At 44.3% G+C, this 27,048-nt stretch overlaps 2 protein-coding genes across 3 annotated transcripts in view; both read left to right on the forward strand.

Annotated features, from left to right (window-relative positions):
- clpb (ClpB family mitochondrial disaggregase) overlaps positions 1-3,593 on the forward strand; it is a 78,764-nt gene extending 75,171 nt beyond the window's left edge. For both annotated transcript variants that reach the window (XM_071360082.1, XM_071360083.1), the window contains one exon: positions 569-3,593. In XM_071360082.1, the coding sequence (XP_071216183.1) occupies positions 569-790 (222 nt within the window). In that variant the 3' untranslated portion in view covers positions 791-3,593. The remainder of the gene's footprint in view (positions 1-568) is intronic.
- Positions 3,594-20,255: 16,662 nt separating this feature from the next.
- Positions 20,256-26,510, forward strand: LOC139549510 (paired mesoderm homeobox protein 2A-like). The gene is made up of 3 exons (XM_071360085.1): positions 20,256-21,169; positions 22,887-23,074; positions 23,358-26,510. The coding sequence occupies exons 1-3, from the start codon at positions 20,947-20,949 to the stop codon at positions 23,841-23,843; spliced, it is 897 nt and encodes a 298-aa protein (XP_071216186.1). The 5' UTR covers positions 20,256-20,946; the 3' UTR covers positions 23,844-26,510.
- Positions 26,511-27,048: the final 538 nt, after the last annotated feature.

Here is a 27,048-nt window from a genome sequence, read left to right on the forward strand (position 1 = left end):
AACACAGAGAGTTTCAAAACCTCTGCCAATAACAGCTAGTTTTCAGTTTACATATCCCTCCCTTTAGGCTCGTCCAATTAGACCCCTCAAACCACTCCCAGACAGTCCTAGAAAAATGATTGCTTGAGAAATTGCTCTTTGCTAAGAAGCTAATTTGGTTATTTTTTACCATTTTAATGTAAAACAATTACAGTCAGGTACTTTCATTGTTACCCAGCAATGATTTGATGTTGAGATAAAAACAGCTGCATTGGACCTTTTAATAGGTAACAATTATGGTCCAATTGTCAGAAATACTCAGCTTTTATAAAGAAATCCTATACTTGTATTATAATGGGACTTTTGTATATTCTCTGTTCATCATCTGGTTAACATTCAACTCACACTGGTTCAGCTGTTGAATCAAACACAAAAACAGGTCCCGCTGGTTTTGAGCCGTGCGTCAGTATTAGGCCTGACTGGTCTGTTCCTGACTGGTCTGTTCCTGACTGGTCTGTTCCTGACTGGTCTGTTCCTGACTGGTCTGTTCCTGACTGGTCTGTTCCTGACTGGTCTCTTGTGTTACCAGGTGGAGCGGAGGGTGGTCAACCAACTGGCTGCAGCCTATGAGCAGGAGCTCCTCCCTAAGAGCTGCACCCTCCGCCTGTCTGTCCACTCAGAGGGCAGGGGCGGGGCCGAGGGGCAGGAAGGGTTGGGGCAGGGCGTACCCAGTCTGCGTCTGGAGGTAGTGGGGAAGGACAGCACAGCACGGACGCTGGACATACGCCCTCCTCTCAGCCCCGATCACTAACACACAGTACCCACTGTATATATACTCTGGAGTCTACTGTCGTCACATCACCTCATCAAAACCCATCACCTCATAGTCATGAGTTGGTTTTCATTGAGCTAATTAAGCAATAAGGCCCGAGGAGGTGTGGTATATGGCCAATATACCACGGCTAAGGGCTGTTCTTAAGCACGACGCAACATGGAGTGCCTGGACACAGCCCGTAGCTGTGGTATATTGGTCATATATCACAAATCCCCGAGGTGCCTTATTGCTATTATAAACTGGTTACCAATGTAATTAGAGTAGTTAAAAATGTTTTGTCATACCCGTGGTATACGGTCTGATATACCATGGCTGTCAGACAATCAGCTTTCAGGGCTCGAACCACCCAGTTTATAATGTAAAATAAAACATGTCTCAGAAGAAACGTATCATGGTCTCTGTCCCTGTCTCACACTGGCTGCCTTCTACCCTTCATACTGTATCCACAGTGTACACACACACACACACACACACACACACACTGATGATTCAAGTCCCTATCAGTTCCCTGAGGCAGCTTCAGTGACTACATCCCATGTCCTCGTCAGTGTAGCCTGAGGGGTTAAATCACCCATTTTGGATGTATTATACTATTTATCTAGGCTCAGTTAGGAGAGAGATTAACCACGTCTTTTCATATCATCATTGGAGAGCAGCCATTGATGAGGAAGCTGGAGGAAAGGGCAATAGTTCCTTTATAGAACAAAATATATACATATATATACATATATACATACATACATACAGAATCAGTCCAAAGTTTTAGAACACCTACTGATTCAAGGGTTGTTCTTTTTTTAAACGATTTTCTACATTGGAGAAAGTAGTGAAGACATCAAAACTATGAAATAACACATATGGAATCATGTAGTAACCAAAAAAGTGTTAAACAAATCAAAATAGATTTGAGATTCTTCAAATTAGCCACCGTTTGTCTTGATGACAGCTTTGCACACTTTTGACATTCTCTCAACCAGCTTCACCTGGAATGCTTTTCCAACAGTCTTGAAGGAGTTGCCACTTGTCGGCTGCTTTTCGTTCACTCTGCGGTCCAACTCATCCCAAACCATCTCAATTGGGTTGAGGTCAGGTCATCTGATACAGCACTCCATCACTCTCCTTCTTGGTCAAATAGCCCTTACTCAGGCTGGAGGTGTGTTTTGGGCCATTGTCCTGTTGAAAAACAAATGATAGACCCATTAAGCGCAAACCAGATGGGATGGCGTGTCACTGCAGAATGCTGTTGTAGCCATGCTGGTTAAGTGTGCCTTGAATTCGAAATAAATCACTGACAGTGTCACCAGCAAAGCACCCCCAGACCATCACACCTCCTCCTCCATGCTTCATGGTGGGAACTACACATGCAGCGATCATCCATTCACCCACTCTGCGTCTCACAAAGACACGGCGGTTGGAACCAAAAATCTCAAATTTGGACTCATCAGACCAAACGATAGATTTCCACCGGTCTAATGTCCATTGCTCGTGTTTTTTGGCCCAAGCAAGTCTCTTCTTCTTATTGGTGTCCATTAGTAGTGGTTTCTTTGCAGCAATTTGACCATGAAGGCCTGATTCACGCAGTCTCCTCTGAACAGTTGATGTTGAGATGTGTCTGTTACTTGAACTCCGTGAAGCATTTATTTGGGCTGCAATTTCTGAGGCTGGTAACTCTAATGAACTTATCCTCTGCAGCAGAGGTAACTCTGGGTCTTCCTTTCCTGTGGTGGTCCTCATGAGAGCCAGTTTCATCATAGCACTTGATGGTTTTTGCGACTGCATTGGAAGAAACTTTCAAAGTTCAAGACATTTTCCGTATTGACTGACCTTCAAGTCTTAAAGTAATGATAGACTGTCGTTTGACTTTGCTTATTTGAGCTGTTCTTGCCATAATATCAACTTGGTATTTTACCAAATAGGGCTATCTTCTGTATACCACCCCTACCTTCTCACAACACAACTGATTGTCTCAAACGCATTAAGGAAAGAAATTCCACAAATTAACTTTTAACAAGGCACACCTGTTAATTTAAATGCATTCCAGGTGACTACCTCATGAAGCTGGTTGAGAGAATCCCAAGAGTGTAAAGCTGTCATCAAGGCAAAGGGTGGCTACTTTGAAGAATTTGTAACACTTTTTTGGTTACTACATGATTCCATATGTGTTATTTCATAGTGTTGATGTCTTCACTATTATTCTACAATGTAGAAAATGATTTAAAACAATAAAGAAAACCCCTGGAATGAGTAGTGGTTTCCAAACTTTTGACTGGTACTGTATGTATGTATGTATATATATATATATATATGGATAAACCTGTATATGAAGACAATTATAGAAGTATTTGATTGATTTAAAGAAATCGAAACGTTAAGCCAAGGCTAGAAGTTAGTGTTGTCTATAGTGTTGTCAAACCAAAGCTAGAACTTAGTGTTGTCTATAGTCTTGTGAGAACATTCCGCCAGCAGACCAAGTCATCTGAGTCATGTAAAATGTGTTATTAGAAAGGACACATTAACTAAAGTTTATGGATGATAAATTATGGATATCAATAAACTGCATGTTAAATGTTTCAGTAGTTGCATGTTAAATGTTAAGCATCGCCTCCTTTGTGATGAATATGTTTGGTGGGAATCCATCTGGAAATGTAGAGATATAAATATTATTTATATATTTTAATGTATCCTTCATGTTTACAAGGAGCTGAGCTGAAGAAGAGACATGTTTTTCATTCTTGTATATGAACACCCATCATGTTGTAAATAAAGCTGCTGTGATCAATGGAGATTCCTGTCTTTGTCTTGTTCGGACCTGTCTGTGTGTTGTGTTCTGCTGTCACTCCATCCTGTCTGTGTGTTGTGGTCTGCTGTCACTCCATCCTGTCTGTGTGTTGTGTTCTGCTGTCACTCCATCCTGTCTGTGTGTTGTGTTCTGCTGTCACTCCATCCTGTCTGTGTGTTGTGTTCTGCTGTCACTCCATCCTGTCTGTGTGTGTTGTGTTCTGCATTCACTCCATCCTGTCTGTGTGTTGTGTTCTGCTGTCACTCCATCCTGTCTGTGTGTGTTGTGTTCTGCTGTCACTCCATCCTGTCTGTGTGTGTTGTGTTCTGCTGTCACTCCATCCTGTCTGTGTGTTGTGTTCTGCTGTCACTCCATCCTGTCTGTGTGTGTTGTGTTCTGCTGTCACTCCATCCTGTCTGTGTGTGTTGTGTTCTGCTGTCACTCCATCCTGTCTGTGTGTGTTGTGTTCTGCTGTCACTCCATCCTGTCTGTGTGTTGTGTTCTGCTGTCACTCCATCCTGTCTGTGTGTGTTGTGTTCTGCTGTCACTCCATCCTGTCTGTGTGTTGTGTTCTGCTGTCACTCCATCCTGTCTGTGTGTGTTGTGTTCTGCTGTCACTCCATCCTGTCTGTGTGTTGTGTTCTGCTGTCACTCCATCCTGTCTGTGTGTTGTGTTCTGCTGTCACTCCATCCTGTCTGTGTGTGTTGTGTTCTGCTGTCACTCCATCCTGTCTGTGTGTGTTGTGTTCTGCTGTCACTCCATCCTGTCTGTGTGTGTTGTGTTCTGCTGTCACTCCATCCTGTCTGTGTTGTGTTCTGCTGTCACTCCATCCTGTGTGTGTTGTGTTCTGCTGTCACTCCATCCTGTCTGTGTGTCTTGTGTTCTGCTGTCACTCCATCCTGTCTGTGTGTCTTGTGTTCTGCTGTCACTCCATCCTGTCTGTGTGTCTTGTGTTCTGCTGTCACTCCATCCTGTCTGTGTTTTGTGTTCTGCTGTCACTCCATCCTGTCTGTGTGTGTTGTGTTCTGCTGTCACTCCATCCTGTCTGTGTGTGTTGTGTCACAGAGTCTGGGTGGGAATTCTAGAACAATAACAGTTGTTGTCCTGGGGACATAACATGTTTGAGGAATTGATTGGGAATGTGTGCATTCTGTGAGCAGTGTGTGTGTGCGTGAGAGAGCGAGAGAACAAGAGAGCATTTTGCGTTTGTGTGTGGTGGTGGGGCTGGTTTTCCAGAAGGTAAGGAGGGAATGTGGGAGGGTCATTCCTCTGTGTCCCTCTCTACCAGGGTTCCATAGAGATGTAGAACCTCTTCTCCCCTGCAGGGAGGGAATTAGCATGGAGAAACAGACCCGCTCACCAGGACTGGACCTGCTGGACCCCCCAGACACACACACTCACACACACAGCAGACAGTGCCTTGCTGCCTGACACTCCCAGATATACACACACACACACACACACACAGCAGACAGTGCCTTGCTGCCTGACACTCCCAGATATATACACACACACTCACACACACAGCAGACAGTGCCTTGCTGCCCGCCACTCCCAGATACACAGACAAAGTGTCGAAAGCATTCCACAGGGATGCTGGCCCATGTTGACTCCAATGCTTCCCACAGTTGTGTTAAGTTGGCTGGATGTCCTTTGGGTGGTGGACCATTCTTGATACACACGGGAAACTGTTGAGTGTGGAAAAACCCAGCAGCGTTGCAGTTCTTGACACAAACCGGTGTGCCTGGCACTTATTACTATACCCCGTTCAAAGGCACTTAAATCTTTTGTCTTGCCCATTCACCCTCTGAATGACACACATACACAATCCATGTCTCAAGGCTTAAAAATCCTCCTTCAACCTGTCTCCTCCCCTTAATCTACACTAGGGATGGGCAACTTCGATGGGGGGGTGGGGGCCACATCGCAACTCAATAATGAGGGGCCACATTTTAGCCCCCACCCCCCTGCTCGTGACAGTGAAGAGAAAAAAGTTTTAAAGTTAATTTCCTGCAATTGTACACATTTTGCCATGGGGCATAGAGAAAACGTTGCAGTTTTAAATCAAGTTTGCTGCAATTCTACTGACTTTGTCATGGGGCGGAGAGAAACATTTGCAGTTTAACAGCTAATTTCCTGCAATTCTACCCATTTTGCCGTAGGATGGAGGCAAATGTTTGCAGTTTTTTAATATGGTAACTGACGACCAATGGGCCCCACCCCCGGTCGGTAATTGGACCACAGCTGGCCGCTAGACTAACTTAACAATGTAAAAACATTTATCTGACATTTTAAGTTTAATTGAGTGACTGCTGATTCACAGCCACATTTAGAAAAATAACCTGTGTTCTATGATTCTAACTCTCAACAGGAAGTTGAGACCCCGACTGAGTCGCCCCCCCCCCCCCAAAAAAAAAGAAAATGTATTTATTTTTTGTGAAATTGATCCGTGGGCTTACAAAGGCTGCCAGTTGCCCGTTCCTGATCTACACTGATTTGAAGTGGATTTCACAAGTGACGACGTCAATAAGGGATCATAGCTTTCAGCTGGATTCACCTGGTCAGTCTGTCATGGAAACAGCAGGTGTTCTTAATGTTTTGTCCACTCAGTGCCTTCAGAAGGTGTTTCACACCCCTTGACTTTTTCAGGATTGTATCGTGTTACAGCCGACATTTAAAATGGATAACATTTAGATGTGGTGTCACTGGCCTACACACAATACCACATAATGTCAAAGTGGAATTATGTTTTTCTATATTTTTCTAATTCATTAACAATGAAAAGCTGAAATGTCTTGAGTCAATAAGTATTCATCCCCTTTTTTATGGCAAGTAAAAATTTGCTTAAGTACAGATAGACCCTTTGACTTTTTCCACAATTTGTTTACGTTACAGCCTTATTCTAACATGGATTCAATAGTTTTTTCCCCCTTGTCAATCTACACACAATATCCCATAATGACAAAGCAAAACCAGGTTTTTAGAAATGTGTGTACATTTATAAAAAATAAATAACTGAAATATCACATTTACATAAGTATTCAAACCCTTTACACAGTACTTTGTTGAAGCACCTATGGCAGAGATTACAGCCTTGAGTCTTCTTGGGTATGACGCTACAAGCTTGGCACACCTGTATTTGGGGAGGTTCTCCCATTCTTCTCTGCAGATCCTCTCAAGCTCTGTCAGGTTGGATGGGGAGTGTCGCTATTTTCAGGTCTCTCCAGAGATGTTCGATCGGGTTAATGTCTGGGCTCTGGCTGGGCCACTCAAGGACATTCAGAGACTTGACCCGAAGCCACTCCTGCGTTGTCTTGGATGTGTGCTTAGGGTCGTTGTCCTGTTGGAAGGTGAACCTTCGGCCCGCTCTGGAGCAGGTTTTCATCTATCCCTCGTTCCTGACTTGTCTACCAGTCCCTGCCACTGAAAAACAACCCCACAGCATGATTCTGCCACCATCATGCTTCACCGTAGGGATGGTACCAGGTTTCCTCCAGATTTAACACTTGGCATTCAGGCCAAAGAGTTCCATCTTGGTTTCATCAGACCAGAGAATCTTGTTTCTCATGGTCTGAGAGACCTTAAGGTGCCTTTTGGCAAACTCCAAGTGGGCTGTCATGTGCCTTTTACTGGGGAGTGGCTCCCGTCTGGCCACTCTACCATAAAGGCTGATTGGTGGAGTGCTGCAGAGATGGTTGTCCTTCTGGAAGGTTCTCCCATCTCCACAGAGGAACTCTGGAGCTCTGTCAGAGTGACTATCGGGTTCTTGGTCAGCTCCCTCCCCCGGTTGCTCAGTTTGGCCGGGGGGCCAGCTCTAGGAAGAGTCTTGGTGGCTCCAAAATTCTTCCATTTAAGAATTTTATTTTTAGGATAAAAATAAACGGAATAGAGCTAAGCACAGGTAAATTGCTAGATGAAAGCCTGGTTTAGTCTGCTTTCCAACAGACACTGGGAGACAAATTCACCTTTCAGCAGGACAATAACCTAAAACACAAGGCCAAATAAACACTGGAGTTGCTTAGATGGGTGAGAGAGAAAATGTATGTTATCCATTTTGAATTTAGGCTGTAACAACAACGTGGAATAAGTCAAGGGTTAAGAATACTTTCTGAAGGCACTGATCTACAGTGTATATATATGGAGTATTTTGCTATGACAATACTGGTCAAATTAAGATCTTACATCTGTATGTACATACTAGGTACACTCTCAAATATGCACACAATCACTTTCACAGAGTTGTTTGTGTGTGCGTGTGTGTGTGTGTGTGCATGTGTTTGACTGTCCTGAGGAAGAGGATGATGATGAAGAGAGTCTCTTAGTCTGTCCATCAGGCTATTTCTGCCTGCTGCCATTTCTCTGATTAGATTATAGGGAAACGGAAACCCAACCTCTTTCCCCTCCACCATCCTCCTACGCCCTGAGAGACAGAGCAGCTACCGCTTAACAGAGAGAGACAGAGAGGGAGGAGAGAGAATTAAAGAGAAGGGGATGTGGAGGGTGGAGGAAAGGAAGGAGAGAAAGAGGATAGAGATGGAGGGGAACATATTGGGACTTCGGGGAGAACGTGAAAGTGGGAAATCGAGAGTGTGTGTGAGAGAGATGGAGAGGACATCTTATGGATTGAAGTAGAGTGGACTGAATGTTTAAGCTACTGTGGATGAACCTTCACAGTACAACTCTACTTCACAGACGCACGCTCACTGCATTCTCCATACATACACATTCCTCCAAACACAACCGTAGACAAACACACTCACATACAACCACACTCACACACAAACAACCACACACACAAACACAACCACACTCACAAACACAACCACACACACAAACATTAACCACACACAACCACAGCCACACAGGTAGACTATGTAACCTGTTGCTAACCAGATTATTGCATTATGCAAAGTCTACTTTGATGCTTCATCTCTCTATTCCACTCTAAGAACAAAGGGTTTAAAGGGGTTCTTCAGCTGTCCCCCTAGGACAGTGGTTCCCAAACTTTTTATAGGCCTGTACCCCTTCAAACATTCAACCTCCAGCTGCGTACCCCATCTAGCACCATGGTCAACTCTCAAATGTTGTTTTTTGACATCATTGTAAGCCTGCCACACACACACACACTATACGATACATTTATTAAACATAAGAATGAGTTTGAGTTTTTGTCACAACCTGGCACGTGGGAAGTAACGATGAGCTCTTATAGGACCAGGGCACAAATAATAATGTAATAATGTTGCTCTTTATTGAACCATTTTACATATAAAACCTTATTTGTTCATTGAAAATGGTGAATAACTCACCACAGGTTAATGAGAAGGGTGTGCTTGACAGGATGCACATAACTCTGCAATGTTGGGTTGTATTGGAGAGAGTCTCAGTCTTAAATCATTTTCCACACACAGTCTGTGCCTGTATTTAGTTTTCATGCTAGTGAGGGCCGAGAATCCACTCTCACGTAGGTACGTGGTTGCAAAGGGCATCAGTGTCTTAACAGCGTGATTTGCCAAGGCACAGTCTACTTTGATGGTTTCTAGCAGTGGCTTCTGATTAAATTCAATTTTCACAGAACCGCTTGTTGCAATTTCGACGAGGCTCTCTTGTTCAGATATCAATAAGTGGACTGGAGGCAGGGATAACGAATCCAATTGTTTGTGTCATCCATTTCAGGAAAGTAATTGCGCACCCAACTCACTCTGGTGCTTCGCTATATCACCTTTCTTTTTTAAACCTTTTTTACAATGACGGTCTAGGAACAGTGGGTTAACTTCCTTGTTCAGGGGCAGGACGCCAGTTTTTTACTTTGTCAGCTCGGGGATTCGATCTAGCAACCTTTCGGTTACTGGCCCAACGTTCTAACCACTAGGCTACTTGCCGCCCCGTTTGACATTGTCCATAAGCTTAAGTTCATTTGCACACAAAAAATCATACAATGATGAAAAGACCTGTGTGTTGTCCTTGTTAATGCAGACAGAAAAGAGCTCCAACTTCTTAATCATAGCCTCAATTCTGTCCCGCACATTGAATATAGTTGCAGAGAGTCCCTGTAATCCTAGATTCAGATCATTCAGGTGGAAAAAGACATCAACCAGATAGGCCAGTCGTGTGAGAAACTCGTCATCATGCAAGCGGTCAGACAAGTGAAAATTATGGTCAGTAAAGAAAACTTTAAGCTCTTCTCTCAGTTAAAAGAAAGTGTCAATACTTTGCCCCTTGATAACCAACGCACTATGTATGTTGTAGAAGCGTTACATGGTTGCTGCCCATATCATTGCATAGCGCAGAAAATACACGACAGTTCAGGGGCCTTGCTTTAACAAAGTTAACCATTTTCACTGTAGTGTCCAAAACGTCTTTCAAGCTGTGAGGCATTCCCTTGGCAGCAAGAACCTCTCGGTGGATGCTGCAGTGTACCCAAGTGGCGTCGGGAGAAACTGCTTGCACACACGTTACCACCCCACTATGTCTCCCTGTCATGGCTTTTGCGCCATCAGTACAGATACCAGCAGCAGCTACGTTTGGCTACATACGGAACGTTAGTGGAATTCCCCCAAGAGAGTAACAGTTCATGTGATTGGATGTTAATTATTTGACTAGGCTACCTGTATTTGACATTGTGTTGTTATTTCGCTGAACACTAGATGGTTAAATTGTATTTTTGCCAGTGAAACGAGGCTACACAGGCGAGAGAAAAAAACTCACCCAGATGTGTAGCCCCTTTGGAAAATATAAATATACTGTTTGACAATGTGAAGAAAATGTGAAACACATTTTTATTTGGCTTACCCCCATTTGGGAATACCTGCCCTAGGAAAACCGTTTTTGGTTCGAGGCAGAACTTTTTTTGGTTGCAGCTAGAACCCTTTTGGGTTCTATGTAGAACCCTCTGTGAAACCAAAGGTTTTTTTCAAAGGGTTATCATATGGGAACAGTCGAAGAACCTATTTCGGTTCTAGATATCTTTTTTTTTAAAGTGTATACCTATAATTCCTTTTATTTTATCTCCATGTTATGCTTCTATCGTTGGGGCCTGTCTGGCGTGGCAACATCACGAGGAGGTGGGTGATGATGACTCGCTCGTGAGCACTCAGCGCGGCCCGTGCGCATCACTCAGAGCTCTGATAGCCTCGTGGTCCATTATCATATCTGTCCGCGCTCTTAACGGAGCATTTTCATCCGTGTTATCCTCCCCTGCACGTCTCCCCCTTTCCTCTCCTCTCTCTCTTTTCTCTTTCCCCCGAGGTCTCTCAGAAGGCAGGCACGTATCGATCCGCCATTACTCCGCGCTTAGCTCATCCTCATCATATTGGCTACAGAGAGGCTCCCCTCTCCTCATCGGGTGTAGGCCAAATAGAGACGCTCGGGGGTACAGTCTGCTTCCTGACATGGTGACGGTGAGCAGGGCGCGCGGGTGGGCTCGAGACGCGGACCGGAGCATCTCCAGATGCAAGCTGCCAAACCCCGTACAGTTACGCACACGCGCCTGTCCCAAAGGGAGAATTATCATAAAAGGGAATAAAATAGCCCTAAAACACAGCCATCCCCCTTCTCCTAAAGAAAGGAACAAATCCATTCTCCCTAATTCGAACCTTGCTCAGGGACAGCTCGCGTGGCAGATTGCAGCCTAATTAGTTTAGAGGGGATTTAATTCAATTAACTTTCCACAGCTCCGCGCGCCCCGCCGCCGGCCAGCTTTCAGAGCGCGGGGCCTGAGCTTGAGATCTAATTAGCGTGTTTGTAGAAGCTCTCCTGCGCGCGGCCATCCCAGCTCCTCCAGCTGTGTGTGTGTGTGCGTGTGTGTGTGTGTGTGTTTTCTCTAGGGACAGTTGGTCTGGTTTTTATCCTAAAAATATTTTTTTAAGATCGGGCTAATTGCTAGGTCCATTGCTAGGCTAGACATGGGGATAGCATAAATAATCATATGAAAATAATATAAGCCTTACTTATATATTTGATGCAGTGCTTTAAAACTTAAACATTAGGCATGTAGATTTGATAATAAGTGTTCATCTTAAACACAGGAATGCTTAAATTAAACATGATAGTCAGTTTTTTCCAGTCAGTTTCCAAGCAGGAAACTGACTGCATTCGAAAAGTATTCAGACCCCTTGACTTTTTCCACATTTAGATACGCTTGATTCAATAATTTTCCCCCCTCATCAATCTACACAGAATACCTCATAATGACAAAGTGAAACAGGTTTTTAGACATTTTGCTAATTTATTAAAAATAAAAAACTGAAATAACTTATTTACATAATTATTCAGACCCTTTGCTATGAAACTCGAGATTGAGCTCAGGTGCATCCTGTTTCCATTGATCATCCTTGAGATGTTTCTATAACTTGATTGGAGTCCACCTGTGGTAAATTCAATTGATTGGACATGATTTGGAAAGGCACACACACTGTCTCACAGTTGACAGTGCATGTCAGAGCAAAAACCAAGCCATGAGGTCAAAGGAAATATTGGTAGAGTTCCGAGACAGGATTGTGTCGAGGCACAGATCTGGGGAAGGGTACCAAACAATGTCTGCAGCATTGAAGGTCCCCAAGAACACAGTGGCCTCCATCATTCTTAAATAGAAGAAGTTTGGAATCACCAAGACTCTTCCTAGAGGGGTCCGCCCAGGCAAACTGACCAATCAGTTTGAGTTTGCCAAAAGGCACCTAAAGACTCTCAGACCATGAGAAACAAGATTCTCTAGTCTGATGAAACCAAGATTGAACTATTTGGCCTGAATGCCAAGCGTCACGTCTGGAGGAAATCTGGCACCAAGCATCATGCTGGTGGGATGTTTTTCAGCGCCGGGGACTGGGAGACTAGTCAGGATTGAAGTAAAGATGAACGGAGCAAAGTACAGAGATATCCTTAATGAAAACCTGCTTCAGAGCGCTCAGGACCTAAGGTTCACCGTCCAACAGGACAACGACCCTAAGCACACAGCCAAGACAACGCAGGAGTGGCTTCGGGACACGTCTCTGAATGTCCTTGAGTGGCCCAGCCAGAACCCGTACTTGAATCAGATCTAACATCTCTGGAGAGACCTGAAATTAGCTGTGCAGCGACGCTCCCCATCCAATCTGACAGAGCTTGAGGGGATCTGCAGAGAAGAATGGAAGAAACTCCCCAAATACAGGTGTGCTAAGTTTGTAGCATCATACCCAAGAAGAGTCGAGGCTGTAATCTCTGTCAAAGGTGCTTCAACAAAGTACTGAGTAAAGGGTCTGAATAGTTCTGCAAATGTAAAATTTCAGTTTTTGTAAACATTTGCAAACATTTCTAAAAATCTGGTTTTGCTTTGTCCTTGTGGGTGTTGTGTGTAAATTGACAAGGGAAAAAACTATTTAATCAATTTTAGAATGAGGCTGTAACGTAACAAAATGTGGAAGAAGGGAAAGGGTCTGAATACTTTCAGAATGTTTCAACCACTAGTATTTACTTCCCCATTGTCCTGTTTAGAGTGTGTTTAGTCATTAGAAATGTGTTTGACTTTCCATGCCTTTTATTCAGATCAGTGTTAGGAATGTCTGTCACCTTACTTAGATTCAGATCAGTGTTAGGATTGTCTGTCACCTTACTTAGATTCAGATCAGTGTTAGGAATGTCTGTCACCTTACTTAGATTCAGATCAGTGTTAGGAATGTCTGTCACCTTACTTAGATTCAGATCAGTGTTAGGAATGTCTGTCACCTTACTTAGATTCAGATCAGTGTTAGGATTGTCTGTCACCTTACTTAGATTCAGATCAGTGTTAGGAATGTCTGTCACCTTACTTAGATTCAGATCAGTGTTAGGAATGTCTGTCACCTTACTTAGATTCAGATCAGTGTTAGGAATGTCTGTCACCTTACTTAGATTCAGATCAGTGTTAGGAATGTCTGTCACCTTACTTAGATTTCAGCACAACTGAACAGGACATTTGATTCAAGAAAGATTTCCAATCTTGTGGTGTTAAAACCTTTAAAGGATCGGTCCCTTTTTTCATTTTTTTTGCCTAAAATGACATACCCAAGTCTAACTGCCTGTAGCTCAGGACCTGATGCAAGGATATGCATATTATTGATACCATTTGAAAGGAAACATTTTGAAGTTTGTGGTAATGTGTTTAAATATATATATATTTTAAAACTTTATTTAACTAGTTAAGTTATGAACAAATTCTTATTTTCAATGACGGCCTAGGAACAGTGGGTTAACTGCCTTGTTCAGGGGCAGAATGACAGATTTGTACATTGTCAGCTCAGCGATTTGAACTTGCAGTTACTAGCCCAACGCTCTAACCACTAGGCTACCCTGCCGCCTCAAATTAATGTAAGAGAATATAACACATTAGATCTGGTAAAAGATACTACATAGAAAAAAACATATTTAAAACGCAATAGAAAGGCCATAATGTATTATTCCAGCCCAGGCGCAATTTAGATTTTGGCCACTAGATGGCAGCAGTGTATGTGCAAAGTTTTAGTCTGATTCAATGAACCATTGCATATCTGTTCAAATGTTGTATCAAGACGGCCCAAACGTGCAGTCTAAACACAGTCATAATTGTGCACTCTCCTCAAACAATAGCATGGTATTCTTTCGCTGTAATAGCCACTGTAAATTGGACAGTGCAGTTAGATTAACCAGAATTTAAGCTTTCTGCCCATATCAGATATGTCTATGTCCTGGGAAATTGTTTGTGTTACTAACAACCTCATGCTAATCGCATTAGTCTACGTTAGCTCAACCGTCCTGAGGTCGGGACACCGATCCTGTAGTTAAATAGTTCAGGCTACAGCTGATGTCCCTAAAAATATCCATTATTTGTGACATTGTTGAACTGAAGAGGGGTCCATCTGCACCTCGCAACAGTAGTCAGGGTCTTGTGGGCCATCTATTGTGTGGCGGTCACGTCACTTGGATTCAAAGGTGAGTTTGCTGGTAAAATTAAACTGTTTCCAAAGTTAAATGTGCGTCGCTTGTTTTCCATTGTGGCGCAAAAGAACAGCGACCTTCACTCGAGAGTTTAAACGTTAACATTTAATCCCTTCAAAGAGCCAAAGCCGCTTTGCGGCGTGTTTGTCTCCGAGGACCCGTTAATCCGGGATAATACCCTCGCGCAGGGGCCTGAGTGGGCGCACGGAGTTTAACTTTGGACTTTTAAATTCATGGGAGATTTAACGGAAACTGTAACGGTGGCCTTTCGCATTCATGGCGTCTGAGTCAACAGATGCGGCAACAATAGCCACAAGAGGCTCGTCGCGACCCTGGAGTGACAGAGAGAGGGATCAGAGTCAGGGAATATTCTAATGATTTCCCCAAATGATCACATTCCTCCTCCCAAATGTGTCTTAACTTCTCATAGGCCTAGATGCCCTGTTAAACCGCGTGTGTCTTGTTGGCTAGATCATTTATTTTTGGTGGTCCCATGTAATTAATGTGTATTTTTGCCTTGCAATCAAAAATGGCCTATTTTAACGAAAATGGGGCACGTCTCCTATGCTAATTGAATTCCGTTCGTTTTGGTTTCGCTTTCCCCATAGCTCTGACCGTAATCGTTTCCGATAGTCCTCCCATTAGAGCGGGGGCTGTCTCCCGGCCGGTACCGTGGACGGGGTGGTAAGAACGATAGCTGGTGAATGCAGATTGGACTAATGAAGCAGGCGGGTGGGGGGTAGAGGGGAGATTGATGAGACCTGGGGAGACTGGTGCCGCTGTGATGGATAGATGGAGAGAGGGGAGATGGATGGAGAGAAGGGAGATGGATGGAGAGAGGGGAGACTGGTGCCGCTGTGATGGATAGATGGAGAGAAGGGAGATGGATGGAGAGAGGGGAGACTGGTGCCGCTGCGATGGATAGATGGAGAGAAGGGAGATGGATGGAGAGAGAGAGGGGAGATGGATGGAGAGAAGGGAGATGGATGGAGAGAAGGGAGACTGGGCGTAGGGTGAGGGATCAGTAAAGGATGGGACGGATATGTACCGGGTTCAGTGAAAGGCCGCACCGGGGGCCGAGACGGTATCTGTCCCGGGGCACGTGGTGGTCTGGAACACGCGGGCGTGTCAATCAAAAGAGGTAACCGATCCATCACGAGAGCAGAATCCTGACCAGTCCCACAGAGGGTGATTAGAACCTCGTGACAAAGCTGTAATGTGTTCTAGTCTCTGGTCTATCATTGAGTCATGGTAGCCTAACCAAAATGGCTATTTTCAGTTCTGTTGTTGAAGCCATAATTATTACAGGCTATAGGTCCTAATGTATTATTTCGATAGATATTTGATATATGCCTAGACATTTCCTTTTTTAAATGAACTACCAGGTGAATTAACGGCCAAATAGCGATTGGTCAATTTGTAATTTAGAGTAATCAACACACATATAATATATATAATACCTATCTAATAGAATAGAATTTCGTTTACCGTGTGAAAATATATATTTGGCTTCCGTCCGATATTGACACCAAAATTTTAAATAATCAAGAGCATTTTTCTTCAACTAAATATCATGTAATACAGATAGATCATGCATGGCTGCTGTCCGTGACATGGTGCTGAAACTCGAAGGCTACCAAACCCATTTTCAACAGAATTAGAAAAAGAAGCAAAAGCCTGCTCAGATGAACTATAAAGTAAATAATAATTATTTGTATTGCGTAGTTGGTATCGAATGTAAGCCTACAGTGGCATGATAAGTATAAACCGCTGATGCATATCCCATATTCCAAAACAATGTTTGAAGGAAAATCCGTTGGCTAATTTTAGTCAGTGCATGTAGGCTATATACAAGGATTTATATTTATTTAACGAGTTTTATTTTTTTTAATCTACATCTGTAAACCTACATCTGTCGGGACACCATGTTGTGTCTGTAGAGGCTATTTACAGCTGTAATGGTCATTACAAATAATGATATTATTCTTGAATGATAGATCTACATGTTATGGGCTGTAAATGAACCTGTAAAATGGTCTGTTTTATCCAATTTAATGGAGTCGCCTATTCTCTTACAAAAGAAGGTTCTGAATAGAACCAAAAAGGGTTCTATATTTGCTTCATATATGGCACGCCTAGGGGTTCTATATATAGTACCCTTTTGTAGGGTTCTTTGATCAGAAGCCCAAGGGTTCTTCTTCACTGCACCATAATTGGTTCCATTTAGAACCCTTGACTTTCATATAGGATTCTATATGGAACCAATTTCGGTTCTATATAGAACCTTTAGAGGTGTCAGAATATGAAGCAAACAACCTTTTTTCTAAGAGTATAGCCTATAAATTCAAATAAATTTAAAACCATAATTTTGATCTCATGGACTGCAGTCCTTGAATCCATGAATTGGGGAGTGGTTATTTCACCAGCGCCACCCCAGTCTAGCTCAATCAGTAGGCCTGAGGGGCACTGGAGTCGGCATAAAACCTAGCAGTTGAGAACCGACCGGCCAGTGGTCTGTCATAAAACCTAGCAGTTGAGAACCGACCGGCCAGTGGTCTGTCATAAAACCTAGCAGTTGAGAACCGACCGGCCAGTGGTCTGTCATAAAACCTAGCAGTTGAGAACCGACCGGCCAGTGGTCTGTCATAAAACCTAGCAGTTGAGAACCGACCGGTCAGTGGTCTGTCATAAAACCTAGCAGTTGAGAACCGACCGGCCAGTGGTCTGTCATAAAACCTAGCAGTTGAGAACCGACCGGTCAGTGGTCTGTCATAAAACCTAGCAGTTGAGAACCGACCGGCCAGTGGTCTGTCATAAAACCTAGCAGTTGAGAACCGACCGGCCAGTGGTCTGTCATAAAACCTAGCAGTTGAGAACCGACCGGTCAGTGGTCTGTCATAAAACCTAGCAGTTGAGAACCGACCGGCCAGTGGTCTGTCATAAAACCTAGCAGTTGAGAACCGACCGGCCAGTGGTCTGTCATAAAACCTAGCAGTTGAGAACCGACCGGTCAGTGGTCTGTCATAAAACCTAGCAGTTGAGAACCGACCGGTCAGTGGTCTGTCATAAAACCTAGCAGTTGAGAACCGACCGGTCAGTGGTCTGTCATAAAACCTAGCAGTTGAGAACCGACCGGCCAGTGGTCTGTCATAAAACCTAGCAGTTGAGAACCGACCAGTCAGTGGTCTGTCATAAAACCTAGCAGTTGAGAACCGACCGGCCAGTGGTCTGTCATAAAACCTAGCAGTTGAGAACCGACCGGCCAGTGGTCTGTCATAAAACCTAGCAGTTGAGAACCGACCGGCCAGTGGTCTGTCATAAAACCTAGCAGTTGAGAACCGACCAGTCAGTGGTCTGTCATAAAACCTAGCAGTTGAGAACCGACCGGCCAGTGGTCTGTCATAAAACCTAGCAGTTGAGAACCGACCGGCCAGTGGTCTGTCATAAAACCTAGCAGTTGAGAACCGACCGGTCAGTGGTCTGTCATAAAACCTAGCAGTTGAGAACCGACCGGTCAGTGGTCTGTCATAAAACCTGCTTAATTCAAACCTTTATTTTGAGCATTTTATTGAGTCAGACACGGTGCTGAAACAGCCAATGAAACAGCCGATAAAATGATATAGTGTGGACGGGCGGTTGCCAGGCACCTGTTGCTGTAAATACACAGATGAAAGTGTGTTTAGCTTCAACACGTTTTGTATTTATGTAGGCCTATGTCCTTTCCCTGCTCTGTGAAAGCATTAGGCCTGTAAGTGCACAGGATAGGCTACATTTTGGGGATAGAGCTAGTGCGTGCATATGATTTGCACGGTGATGGATGAGTGAAGGTGGAGCGATGGGGTCCCGTTGGCGCACCAGCCATTCAATCCCGAATTACTTATATGCACAATGGCGCACCGGCTTCAGGCGGACCGCTTCTAACCCGGTTAGAGTCAGAGCGCGCGACAGCTCTATGACTAGTGGTGCCAGGTCTGTGGTAGCGAGAGAGAGAGCGCGAGAGAGAGGCTGGGGGCGAGACAACTGCATGGGTTCTGATTCAGGGTCCGGGTCGTGCGCGCCCCAAGGACTGCAAAACCCTTTGTTAAGCTCGTGGAATAGGGCACCCAACATACCTGCAAGATGACAGACACAAAGCCGACAGATCAATCTGATATCATGCTTCAGACAATATCACAATCACACACCAGTTAGGCATATGGGGAAATATGCATCGGACATTTTATTTAGATAATCAGTTTATATCCAGTTGATTAACTGGAGTAAAGTGATTCAGCTGAAACAGCACGCGGTGGCATACAATGTTGAAACAACAGCTTGTTTTATTGCATTGAAGTTGACAATCTTTTTGTAAATGAAAAGTGAGTGGTACCCTATAGAGTAGCTTAACGTAACAGCACCGGTATTGAGGAGGTGTGATTTATATATGTTGAAGGGAAACTGAGTAATCTATAGGAATAAAATGGTTTGAAATGTATAGGCCTCTTTAACCTGCAAGTTATGAGCCTGTAGGTCTACAATAACCAGCCGAGGAAGAACTCAAAACACAGCAATAAAAACATCCCCATTGAAAGTTGAAGTCTAGAGACATGCATTATATGCATATGAATGGGGACAACGGTGAGGGATACACATGACTAAACATGAGTTCAACAGTCCTTTAAAATGTCCATGATTAAGCTTTGAAAAGCAAAGACAGAAACGAAAATGAACTGATAACTATTGTGACTGCATGTTATTAACAGATATTCATTCTATTGTATTTTATTTTATAGGCCAATATTGCGATGTTTTTTGTTTTATAATTTATAATTTATAATTGATACCATTGTTATCATCATAGTTTTTGTGACATATAAGTCCATACAAGAAAAAGTATCTGAATTAGAGACACTGTAGTGGCTAATATAAACGACTATTCTCTCCCGGTGCTCCCCGCCCTTCTAACGCATGGCAACCGGGGCCTGACCGCGCGCCCTTGCTGCCACCACCGTGTGCCATGCGTTCAGACAACATACATTTTCAAGAAGATTCCTAACGTTATTGATATTGTTGGAGACTTGTTGTGCGCGGAGAAACCCCAGTCCCGACACGGCAAGATGCGGGTTATTCAATGGGATATAAACATGGCAATGCGGCAGGTTGTAATGCCATTAGACTGGGCCACTGGCAAAGTAAGCTGTGATAGTACAAGAAGAGCCCTCTGCCACTATCGAGAGTTGCTCTTTTACATATAAAACCGTATTATATTATTACACGCACACAGGGCCAGTGGCCACATTCCCATAATCAATTTAGCACGCGCGTAAAACGGTTAATTTAGCAACACAAGCTCCAAGGGTTTGGACGATATGATTTTGTCGAATATAGGCTATTTTCTTCTAACGAAGAACCTCTTAATTTCTCAAACGGGTTGAATTAAGGACCCAGAGGTAGCAGAGAGGACACTCCTGGTTTCTATGCAACTGATAATTCATGTGTTTAATAAACGTTAAATCGATTTAGTGTCACTTCCATTCCAGCCCCGGAATAAGAGGAGACGCTGAGATTGTGCTCTAACCACCCTGGGCATTATAAGTTTATGGCCCAAGAGGCGCGTGCCAGTGTGTTTCATATCAGGTTGGATGCCACTGAACAATAACTTAAACCAATTTATGGGGAGTCAGTGCGTTTATGAAAGCTTTCCATGGGATCCACTGATTGAAACGCGTTTAGTTTGGTTCTGCAGTCAGACACTCTTGAGGTGACGCATACACCCATACATAGGCGACCACTCTTACACTGAGAGAAAGGCGACATCTCGAACAACAGCAAATCAAATATGTAATTCCAGAAATCAGAATCATATCAGGAGTTTATCTGGCATAAAGACGTCTGGCTGAGGGTTAACTTCGCGCGCATTAGTAATGCATGAGTAGTGGGAGGGGGCTGACCGCGCACGATGCCCCCCAATAGACTCTCGAGACATTGTCATGGAAAGAGACCACCGCCTCGTTATTGTCTCGCGGACTGCCAAGTTTATTATAAACACTGCGCGAGCTGGCCGGTGCGCTGTCATACTGAGTGCAAGGCGAGGTGGTCCGGAAGGGAGCGAGAGCGAAACTGACGTGGATGGAAGAGAAAGATACTGATACTGAGAGAGAAAAGAAAGAAAGAGATTTCAGGAATATTACTTTCAAGGAAGAGAGAGAGACGTGAAGAAAGACATATATATGGTAAAATAACATCCTGCTTTGACTGAAAACAAGAAAAACACATTGAGAGCGGTACTGAACTCGGGGACCTAAAGCTGGTCGTTGGAGAAATTTGAAAAACGGAATTCATTCTGTGGTGTTTTTTTTTTTAGCTTTAACCGTTTTAATTCCTCTCGAATCCCGAGAAGTACATTTCATCCAGCGCTCGCCCCAGAGTTGTCGTCCTCGCGCCTCCATGTATAAAATGGATTACTCCTACCTGAACTCATATGACTCGTGCATGGCGGCCATGGAGGCATCGGCCTACGCGGACTTCAGCTCGTGCAGTCAGGCCAGCTCGTTCCAGTACAACCCGATCCGGACCGGGTTCGGTGCCAACCCGGGATGCGCACCCCTGAGCACCGCTAGCTGCACTCTGGGGTCCCTTCGGGAGCACCAGCCCACACCCTACTCCACAGGTAAGAGCGCGCAGAGAGCATGGGGAGAGGGTATAGTAGGGCGTGAGCGGGAGATTTGGCTCGCAGGAGTTGCTCACAGCGGTGTTTAATCTCCAGCTGTTGGCTATAGTTAAAGCGTCTGGTCTTATTTGAAATACTTGCGTAAAATGTCATTTTTGTTATTTGATTATACCAACTAGGCGAATCGAAGAAGGAAAGACATTTTATTTGATTAATGATAACCCAATTAATCGAAATTATAAATATTCTGTTTCATATTAGCATACCTCTTAATTTGACGGTCTAATCTTTCGTTTTATGTTCGTTGGCATGGGGATAATTCAGTCAGTGTACAATTCGGTAGATGGCAAGTATATCTGTATTATCAACTAATCAAATTTGTCATTTGTTTAGTCAATTTAATAGAACTTAGCCTATCCTAAAATGTACCTTTTCCTTAATCCATCATTTTCTATTTAATTCGTTATGTGGTCACGATTCGATTGCGCAATTCAAATGTTTATTTTTTTGTTACCTTGCCATACATTTCCAATTTTATAATTCATGTCGATATGATGGAATAGGAAAACTAGATTCTTTATTTATTTACAATTTTGCAGGATGAGAAAAAATAAGCTTTACGTATAGGTTTCTTTTTTTCCCTCATCTTATTCAACTGTTACCATGTACCTGCAACAAAGGTAGCTCAGATGTGCGAGCGCCTTTTGAATTTACAATTTTGCAAGATGAAATCTCTTGAGATGCACAACCTCGTTTTCATGTGTATAAATGAGCAAACAATAGCCTACTTAGTAACAAGAATAATATGGTAACTACTGTCTTATATTAATAACAATTAAATAACAATTACGTTTTATAGTTACTAATAGGGCTACAACTAATAAAAACGAATTATCTTCAACAAATGGTTGAATAGTGCAGGCTATGCCACCTTATTCGAAAAGCGTACACGTCCTGCTGCGCCTAAAACGTGATTATTTCACTGTTTATATGTTTATATTTATATGTGAATTCCCTCTAACTTTCTGGATAAGCTAATGATTTAAAAAATATGATTTTATTGTAGTTCTAATGAAGGCGCACTGACAGACCGTCGCGTGCGTTATACACGTTATGCACACTCTCTCTTTCTGGGGAAAAAAACCACTTCTAAAATATCTGTATCTAATGATCAGGCTGCATGACACTTTTAATTTTTAAATAAAATTGAATGAAACAATGAAACTGGAAGGTGGTTAGTCTATCACAACGTTTTATTCAATGCCCTTGTTGATAGCCTATCAAATTCTGTTATTCCATGTTTAGCTTAGGCAAATTTGACCAAATTACAAATCATTTAATTTAGTTAATGGTATAATTACAACTAGCTAATTGTATAAATATAGTCATATATTTTGTACGATTATGGACTACTTCCCTATCATAGACTAAACCAAAAGAGAAACGTCAATAAAAAATAACTCTGAATAATAAATTATCTAAATATGGGAACCACGATATTTCACCTAGGCCTACTGATAGGCTATATACCGTTAGTTGAATTGATCAAGTCAATTAAAACGTGTATTGTACAGGGATAAAAATCTTCAGCCTCAAGCTATAGCCTATAGCCTACGAGGTCAGACAAAGGCAACTCCATAACATAGCCTATCGAAAAACGCCTACAATAAAACAGAGCATCACTAATTGGTTTTATTGTGATTGGTTGGCTCCGCAGTTCCATATAAGTTCTTCTCGGACCCATCCGGTTTAAACGAGAAGCGGAAACAGCGGCGCATAAGGACCACCTTCACGAGCTCACAGCTGAAGGAGCTGGAGCGCGTGTTCGCGGAGACCCACTACCCCGACATCTACACGCGCGAGGAGCTTGCGCTCAAGATCGACCTTACTGAGGCGCGGGTGCAGGTGAGTCCAGGGTTCTGATGAAAAACACGAATTCACAATAGATAAAATATTTTCATCCATCTATGGGCTTACACCATAATGTTTACTTTTTTAATGCAGTCAGTTATTGTCGAAATTATTGTTATCTACCAAATTGTAATCTATACATCCTTCATGAGTATATTTTAGAGATAGTATGTATTTTTATGTGTATTTTTGTATATATTTATTTTGTTGCCTTTTTCTTTTGGTTGTATTTTTAGACGTTTGAATGAGACTAAACTTTATTGTCTGTCTGCGTCAGGTGTGGTTCCAGAACCGGCGGGCTAAGTTCCGTAAGGTGGAGCGTGCAGCCAACTCTAAGTCCAGTAATGGGACCGGGGGCCCAGGAGGGAATAATGGCAATGCTGGGGGGAAAAAGGGCGAGCCCAGATCTTCCTCAGATGATGACGAATCAAAAGAGTCCACCTGCAGTCCCACCCCTGACAGCACCGCCTCGCTGCCCGGCTCAGCCAATGGGAACATGGGTAGCCCTGCCAGCCTCAGCCCCAGCCCCGCCCCTGCTAATGGTGGCTACGCCAACACCTCCAGCTCCCCCGTTCTGCAGGGGCTCAAACCCCCTGGCTGGCCCAGCCTAGGCCCCGCCCACCCAGGAATGGCCCAACCCGCAGCCCAGACTCCAGAGCTGCTGAAGGCGTGGCAGCCGGCAGACAGTATGACAGGGCCTTTCGCTGGCGTGCTCTCCTCCTTCCACCGGAAACCCAATGCTCTCAAGACTAACCTGTACTAGAGACAAGGAGCAGAGATCTCTAGTATAACTGCTGTATATCTATACAGACTAACCTGTACTAGAGACAAGGAGCAGAGATCTCTAGTATAACTGCTGTATATCTATACAGACTAACCTGTACTAGAGACAAGGAGCAGAGATCTCTAGTATAACTACTGTATATCTATACAGACTAAACCTGTACTAGAGACAAGGAGCAGAGATCTCTAGTATAACTGCTGTATATCTATACAGACTAACCTGTACTAGAGACAAGGAGCAGAGATCTCTAGTATAACTGCTGTATATCTATACAGACTAAACCTGTACTAGAGACAAGGAGCAGAGATCTCTAGTATAACTGCTGTATATCTATACAGACTAACCTGTACTAGAGACAAGGAGCAGAGATCTCTAGTATAACTGCTGTATATCTATACAGACTAACCTGTACTAGAGACAAGGAGCAGAGATCTCTAGTATAACTACTGTATATCTATACAGACTAAACCTGTACTAGAGACAAGGAGCAGAGATCTCTAGTATAACTGCTGTATATCTATATTCTCCTTCCCCCTCTATCTACTGCCCCCCGGAGCGGGACTACCCATTTCATTTATTAATACCCGGACTCTCTAAGTGGCAGTTGTAGTTTGTGAATATGTGTTTGTGTTGAAGTGTGTGTCTCATACAGGGTGTGTGAGTGTGTGTAACATGCATCTCATACAGGGTGTGTGTGTGTGTGTGTGTCAGTTGTTCTGTATGTTCTCACTCCAACAAAGCTACACCCCCCCCTCCCCCAACACACACACTATACACAGTCCAAAAGGTATTGGCAGACATTGTGCACTTAGTAACACTAGCTCCTAGTCCCTGTACCCCTGATTAGTAACACTAGTCCCTGTACCCCTGATTAGTAACACTAGCTCCTAGTCCCTGTACCCCTGATTAGTAACACTAGTCCCTGTACCCCTGATTAGTAACACTAGTCCCTGTACCCCTGATTAGTAACACTAGCTCCTAGTCCCTGTACCCCTGATTAGTAACACTAGTCCCTGTACCCCTGATTAGTAACACTAGCTCCTAGTCCCTGTACCCCTGATTAGTAACACTAGTCCCTGTACCCCTGATTAGTAACACTAGTCCCTGTACCCCTGATTAGTAACACTAGCTCCTAGTCCCTGTACCCTTGATTAGTAACACTAGTCCCTGTACCCCTGATTAGTAACAATAGTCCCTGTACCCCTGATTAGTAACACTAGCTCATAGTCCCTGTACCCCTGATTAGTAACACTAGTCCCTGTACCCCTGATTAGTAACACTAGCTCCTAGTCCCTGTACCCCTGATTAGTAACACTAGTCCCTGTACCCCTGATTAGTAACACTAGTCCCTGTACCCCTGATTAGTAACACTAGCTCCTAGTCCCTGTACCCCTGATTAGTAACACTAGTCCCTGTACCCCTGATTAGTAACACTAGCTCCTAGTCCCTGTACCCCTGATTAGTAACACTAGTCCCTGTACCCCTGATTAGTAACACTAGTCCCTGTACCCCTGATTAGTAACACTAGTCCCTGTACCCCTGATTAGTAACACTAGCTCCTAGTCCCTGTACCCCTGATTAGTAACACTAGTCCCTGTACCCCTGATTAGTAACACTAGCTCCTAGTCCCTGTACCCCTGATTAGTAACACTAGTCCCTGTACCCCTGATTAGTAACACTAGCTCCTAGCCCAAGGGTGGGCAAACTTTTTGGCTCGAGGGCCACATCGGGATTTTGAAATTCAACAGAGGGACGCATTTTTTGGGGGACCAATTTTTTGTTAAAATCTATTTGCGGGGGTCTCATGAGTGGTGCAGTGGTCTAAGGCATTGCATTGCAGTGCTTGAGGCGTAACTACAGACCCGGGTTCCATCCCAGGCTGTGTCACAGCTGGCAGTGACTGGGAGACCCATGAGGCGGCGCACAATTGGCCCAGTGTCGTCCGGATTAGGAGAGGGTTTGGCAGGCCGAGATTTCCTTGTTCCATCGCACTCTAGCGACTCCTGTGGCGGGCCGGGCGCATGCAAGCTGACACAGTCGCCAGGTGTACGGTGTTTCTTCTGACACATTGGTGCGGCTGGCTTCCGGGTTAAGCAGGCATTGTGTCAAGAAGCAGCTTGGCTGGGTCGTGTTTCAGAGGACGCACAGCTCCTAGCCCCTGTACCTCCTGATTAGTATGTTAACCAGGCAGGGTGAAGGTACAGTCAGTCTTCCAGGGGAGAATCAGGGTGACAAAACCCAAACTCTTAACAGCAAGCACAACTTTCTTTATATCCCCCACATCCCCTCTGTACTGGAGAGGGGACCCCCAAATCCCTCTGTACTGGAGAGGGGACCCCCAAATCCCCTCTGTACTGGAGAGGGGACCCCCAAATCCCTCTGTACTGGAGAGGGGACCCCCACATCCCCTCTGTACTGGAGAGGGGACACCCAAATACAACTATCCCCCTGAAGGCCAGACCAGATTCCCTCTCACATCCTCACTACACCCCTGCCAGTGAACCCCGACACAACTCCTACTGTCAGACAACCCCCCACCCCTCCCCTCTGATCCCCATTCCCACCAGACTACCAGCTCAAACATCTCATAGCAATGTTCCCTCCCTGACTGGCTGGCTGGCTGACTGACTGTCTTAGCTGACTGACTAGCTGACTGGCTGGCTGGCTGACTGTCTTAGCTGACTGGCTGACTGGCCGACTGTCTTAGCTGACTGACTGGCTGGCTGACTGGCTGGCTGGCTGACTGACTGGCTGGCTGACTGACTGGCTGGCTGGCTGACTGACTGTCTTAGCTGACTGACTGGCTGGCTGACTGTCTTAGCTGGCCGACTAGCTGACTGACTGGCTGGCTGACTGGCTGGCTGGCTGACTGTCTTAGCTGACTGACTGGCTGACTGACTGGCTGGCTGACTGTCTTAGCTGGCCGACTCGCTGGCCGACTAGCTGACTGACTGGCTGGCTCGCCGACTAGCTGACTGACTGGCTGGCCGACTGACTAGCTGACTGACTGACTGGCTGGCTGACTAGCTGACTGACTAGCTGACTGACTAGCTGACTGACTGGCTGACTGACTAGCTGACTGACTAGCTGACTGACTGGCTGACTGACTAGCTGACTGACTGGCTGGCTGACTAGCTGACTGACTAGCTGGCCGACTGGGGGAAGGGAGGTAGAGGTTTAAGAG

Source organism: Salvelinus alpinus, chromosome 22 (genome assembly GCF_045679555.1).
Source record: "Salvelinus alpinus chromosome 22, SLU_Salpinus.1, whole genome shotgun sequence".
Classification (NCBI taxonomy): Eukaryota; Metazoa; Chordata; class Actinopteri; order Salmoniformes; family Salmonidae; genus Salvelinus; species Salvelinus alpinus.